At 49.8% G+C, this 6,000-nt stretch overlaps 1 protein-coding gene across 1 annotated transcript in view; it reads right to left on the reverse strand.

Moving 5' to 3' along the window:
- Positions 1 to 6,000, reverse strand: part of Capn5 (calpain 5) — a 56,439-nt gene that overhangs the window by 7,960 nt on the left and 42,479 nt on the right. The window contains exons 5-8 of the mRNA XM_008844214.2: positions 4,163 to 4,355; positions 3,004 to 3,197; positions 2,394 to 2,471; positions 364 to 559 (exon numbers count right to left, since the gene is read on the reverse strand). Of these exons, the coding sequence (XP_008842436.1) occupies positions 364 to 559; positions 2,394 to 2,471; positions 3,004 to 3,197; positions 4,163 to 4,355 (661 nt within the window). The remainder of the gene's footprint in view (positions 1 to 363; positions 560 to 2,393; positions 2,472 to 3,003; positions 3,198 to 4,162; positions 4,356 to 6,000) is intronic.

Raw genomic sequence — 6,000 nt, forward strand, 5'->3', positions numbered from 1 at the left:
GTGACTGAGGAAGCTGCTGGAGAGGCCCTGTGGGGAAGTCTATCCAGGCCACATTCTCTGGGAAATTCCTGCTGTGAAAACAAGAAATCTAATCACCAGATTAGTCTCTCAATGTGCCTGAGACCCTGGATAAGACATTCTTAAGTCCCTGAGAGCCAAGATCTTCTTGTGACCACATGTAGTGCAGATGTAAGCCTGGGACTTCATGGCCCCAGATAGGACTGATGTGTCTACCTGTTCCCCACTGCAGATAGGCATACTGAGGCCAAAGGACAGACAGGAACATCCCTGGGTGGCAGGGCAGTGGAAAGGCCCCACACTTGCTACAGGGGCAGGGCAGGGCAGAGCCCTGGGAATGCCCACCTGTGGGTTTTGGAAGAAGGTGTCCTTGTGATTGATGCAGCCCCCGCTGCGGTTCTGCCTTGGGTCCTCATGCTGTGTCCAGGCACCATGCAGCCGGGCCTCTTCCCAAGTCTTGTGGATGCTCAGGTAGGACGTGTTAATCAAGCGGCACTTGATAATGTCGGTGAAGTACCGGCACATGTCCTCAAAGGTCATCCTGTGCACAGGAAGGGGCTAAGCTGGGTGCATCCCACCTGCCTGCTCATCCCATATCCAGAACCACAGTTTTACAGGAGCAAACTGGAAATGGCATCATTAAAACCCGTAACCTCTCTTGGGCCTCACTGTGTAATGCCATAAGAGCATCCAGCACTATCTCCAGCACATGGAGCAGTTGGTACACTGGCTGTGACAACTGTTTGCAGAATTAATAACTAATGTGTACGTCTTAAAATTTTTATTCATTTATTATGTGGGTATGTGGGGATGGGAGGGCACATGTGTGCCACAGTGCACATGTGGAGGTCAGGAGACAGCTTGTGGGAGTCGGTTCTCTCCTTCCACCATGTGGATCCTAGGGATTGACTTCAGGTTGTCAAGACTGAGGAAAAGTGCTTTTACCTACAGAGCCATCTCCTCAGCCCTAGAGTGTACATCATGTATATAGCCTATTTCACCTATTATCTTCCACAGCTGCTGTGAGGCCTGAATCAATTGGTGGGAGAGCCCCCGTGGTAAGTGTGAGACAAGGGCTAGGCTGTTGCTATGGTCACTGTATGCCAGGCACATCCCCAGGAGCATGGGCAGGGCCAGGGCAAGTGCACAGTATGAATGTGAATGAAAAGGACCTTAAAAAGCAGCTTTTTCCACAGAGGAGGGATTTTGCTAATGTCTGAATTCAACTGACACCAGAACCAGGGGGCTGTGTCCACAGCAGCCCAAACTGGAGGGCCTGGGTGGCCTCCTGGACATACCAACAGAAGGGTTTTTGTTAGGATGGTATCACTACCATCTGATCCTGGTTTGCCTGGGGGTCTACACAGCATCTATCTCACATGGGGAACTTTGTACCTCTGCATCCCACAAGTGGCTGAGTCTCTATATCAAGTATGATGTGCAGAATAGCACTGAGCCAGAAGAGTCCAGGCAGAATGCTGGTGGGATGGATACAGAGGGATGGATGTAGGGGAATGAATGTGCAAGGGATACATATAGGAGAATGGATATAGGGCAATGAATGGACACAAGGGAATAAACAAGGAACAGGGGGATGGAAGAGGGGATAAATACAGGGGAATGAACGATGCAAAGGAATGAGTAAATGCAGGGAACGGACACGGTGGCGGGGGGGGCACAAGTACAGGGAATGCATACAGGGGAATGGATAGGGAATGGATTCAGTGGGATAGATTTAGGGAATCAATTCAAGAGATGACTACGAGGAATGGATGAACACAGGCGATAGATACAGGAAATGACTAGGGGATGGACACAGAGGATGGATACAGGGAGACAGATGCAGGGGGTGGACACAGTGGGGACAGATGTAGGGGACAGACATAGGACAGATGTAGGAGAATGGAATAGGGAGGTAGATGAAGGGGGTGGATGCAGGGGGATGGATGTAGGGAGACCGAGGCAGAGGACAGATGTAGAGAATAGATGCAAGGGACAGATGCAGGATGGATGGATGGATGGATGCAGGGGCATGGGTGCAGAGGATAGATACAGAAGATGGACACAATGGGGACAGATGCAGGGATGAACACTGGGGATGGATATACTCAGGTCACTCCCTGATGGCCTCATGGCTTTCTTGCTAAGGATCAGCCTGGGTGCTAGAACAGCCCAGGCCCCTCAGGGATGCAGAGAAGACTATGAGTGAAAGGATCCATCACTGCACAACTCGTTTGACAGAAGAGGAAATAGGCTCAGTGAGCTAATGATGAGCCTTGTGCTAAACTCTGGCTCCTGACTCTCTGCCAGGTACTCCCTGCCAGGTCCCCAGGAAGCTCCTCCTTAGCCCAGATCCAGGACAGAAGCACACTCACCAGAACTCGCCGTCATCCTGCACAGTCACACCCATCTTCTCCCGCTCGCTCTTGCTGACTTTCTGCCATTCCTCTGAGCTGGGATGTAAGTGCAAGGGAGGGAAGAGTATAAGAGGAGGGGCCCACCAGGACCATGCCCAAGGGACAGTTCTGGGCCAGGCCACCCTCAGTGCAGAGACACCAGGGGTCATGCCTAGCTCAGCCCCAAGAAGTCTCTTTCCCTCCCACTGGGAAATGTGGGCTGTCCTTATGCCACAGTTAGGTCAGGAAGCAAACTGGGATGAAGGGCTGTGACCCAGTCCTTACCTAGGGACCTGGGGCTAAGCACAAAGATCAGCCCATTCAGAGGGCAGGTGGCCTCCCTTCTTGCTCTCCCACCCACTGTGATTCACCACATTGACCTCTATGGCTCTACAGAAGGTCAGCTCACCCACCTCCAGGCCACTGTCCTTGCTGAATCCACCCCTCCTCCCCTGAATACACACACACTGCAGTGTCCTTTCTTTCCCTTAGGTTATGTCTCCCAGACCCTGCAAGGCCCAGTACAGTGCCACCTCTTGTCCTTCCCCAAACTCTCATGCCTGTACCCACCCCCAACCCTGGGCCTCACGTGTCACTCCAGGGCCCGTTCCATTCCCGCTCGCCCCAGGGGTTCCTCAGGCGGATCATATCCAGCTTCTCTGATTTGAAGAAGGCCAGTAGGCCATGGCCCAGTCGCACCTTGCGCACATCTGTGACAGCGTATGCGTGGCCCTTCACCAGGCCACAGGCCAGACGGGCCTCCATGTCAGCTGCTGTCACAGCCTATAGGAGCATAAAGGTTCAGACAGGAGGGTCACATTGGAATCCAAACCCAGATGGGACTAAAGCACTGAAGCCCAGACTAGGGTGTCATACCACCCCCTTCAGGGAGGGACTAGAACTGCAGCCTCACAGAAAGAGAAACCTGCTGGGAAGGGGACAGGACTGTGTGCACAGAAATTTACAAACCCCAGTGGACCACTTGCAGAGGCCAGTCCAGGCTGTGCTAGAGCCCAGCTGCCTAGGTGCAATTGATTGCTAGATATTCAGGATTTTTCAAGTCTCACTATGTAACCCTGACTGTCCTGGAATTCATTATGTAGGCTGGCCTTGAACTTGGGGCAATCCTCCTGCCTCTGCCTCCCAAGTGGTGAGCTTGCAGGTGTGCAGCAGTATGCCTGGTAGTAATATTCAGAAATTCTGAAAGGTAGTTGTGAAAACATAGGTAATAGAAATTTGACCCTGGTAGAAGTATTGATACCATGGAAATCAGCAGATGTGGCAAATCAGGGGTTTCTGTGTTTCTAGAAAGCCAGTTTATGAGGCATCATAGATAGCTCAAAATGGGGTTCTGATCCTGCATTTAATAAGCCTAGCTTTCTCCCCAAACCTGAGCAAGGAATGAAAGCAGAGGACTATTGAGGACCAACTCCAGACCACCTGCCCCAGGAGCCCCCTGCCTCTTCTGACAGCTCATTCCCTGACCAAAGGACACCAGATGCAGAGACACAAGAGCCCAAGGGGGTCTAAAGGAGGGCATGAACAGTGTAGGGGGTGTTGCATGGCACAGGGGGCTAGGACAAGGTTTATATTGCTGCCCAGCACACAGAAAAGGGGGCTGCGCTCTCCTACTACTCTGTCCCCCATGAGTCCAAGGGTCAATATGATGGGTTGGCCTGGGCCTGGTTCATCCCCACTCTCTTCCATCCCAGTCAGGGCAGCCTCTGAGGCCTGTTCTGAGCACCTACCTTGATGGAGGCACTGATGAGGCCACCTCTGCTGTGCACCTTCAGCACACGTTCAAAGAGCTGGTTCCTCTTGGCCTCATCATTGGCGAAGTCCCCCTCAGTCAAGTCAATAGGTTCAGAAACACCGCCTGTAAAGTCCACTAGTGCATCTGCTGTGTTGCCTCCATCCAGGGCCTGGTAACAGCCTGCCAACCTGGGGGAAAATGAGCAAGGAATTCCTAGCTGCTCCCAGGCAGGTCTAAACCCTTCACCTCATACAGGAGTTGTTTGAAGACCAGAGAAGCCAAGCAAACTGCTACAGGGTCATAGCAGGCCACAGCATGGCCAACACTAGAGTTCAAGTCTTGACTCCCAGGTCAACCTCGTCCCTCTGAACTCCACCATCTTATGACTCAAATTTCCCTAGGCTTTAAGAGCACTAGGCTTTAAGGCTCAGCAGTTAAGAGCATTGGCTGCTCTTGCAGAGGACATGGATTCAATTCCCAGCATACACAGAGACTAACGACTGTCCGTAACTCCAGTTCCAGGGGATCATCTTCTGACCTCTATGGGCATTGCACAATATGGGTGCACTTACACACATGCAGGCAATGCACTCATACACATAAAATAAAAATAAGAAAAATATTTTTAAAATAAATTAAAATTTAATTTTTTAAAATTTATTATTTTTATTTTATGTGTATGGTGTATTGCCTACATGTAGGTAAGCATGCCCATGTCACGCAATGCCCGCGGGGGTCAGAAGTGGCTGTCGCATCCCCTGGGACTGGAGTTACAGACAGTTGTTAGCCTCCATGTGGGTTCTGGGATACAAACCTGGGTCTTCTGCAAGAACAACCAGTGTTCTTAACCGCTAAGCCATCTCTCCAGCCCCTAAATTAAAATTTTAAAATTAAGAAGCAAGCATAATACAGTTCAGCCATTGTGGAAAACAGTTTGGTAGGTCCTCCAAAAGTCACACATAGTACTACCACGTGATCTAGCAAGTCTACTGCTGGGTATATGCTGAAAAAAAACTGAAAGCAGAGACTTAGATGTCTGCACCCTCACATCACAGCAGCACTATTCACAGCAGTCAAGGGGTGGATGCCGCCCAACTGTCCATCTATAAACAAACGGATAAAATGTGGCTTTTACATTCAGTGGGCTATTGCTCAGCCATAAACAGAAGTTCTTATATGAGCTGCAATGTAGACCTAGGAAAAAGAAGCTTGACTCAGGGACAAATATTGCAGGATTCTCCTTATATGAGTTGGCAAATTCATAGACAAAAAGAACAGGGGTTTGCAGGGAGGAAAAGAGGGAGTTGTTTAATAGGGAAGACTTTCCGTTGGGGATAATAAAGAGATTTTAGATGTAGGCAATGGTGATGGCATTGTAGGTATTGGTTATTGGCCACTGAATTGCTGGCTTACATGCAGTTAAAATGAGAAATTCTATGTTTATACATATATACATGTTATTTATATATTATATATATATTATCATGATAAATCTTTATTAGGGGCTAGAGAGATGGCTCAGCGATTAAGAACACTTACTGCTCTTCCAGAGTTCAGTTCCTATCGCCAACATCAGGTGGCTCACAACTGCCTGAAATTCTAGTTCCAGGGGCTCTGACTCCCTCTTCTAGCCTCTGTGGGTACTTGCATGCATGTGATGCACACACAGACAAGGAGGCACACACACATAAAATAAAAATAAATATAAATTTCTGGGGCTGGAGAGATGGCTCAGCAGTTAAGAACACTGGTTGTTCTTGCAGAAGACCCGGGTTCAAATCCCAGCACCCACACGGCAGCTAACAACTGTCTGTAACTCCAGGTCCAGGGGAT

Source organism: Nannospalax galili, unplaced genomic scaffold, assembly GCF_000622305.1.
Source record: "Nannospalax galili isolate Female #2095 unplaced genomic scaffold, S.galili_v1.0 scaffold278, whole genome shotgun sequence".
Lineage (NCBI taxonomy): Eukaryota > Metazoa > Chordata > Mammalia > Rodentia > Spalacidae > Nannospalax > Nannospalax galili.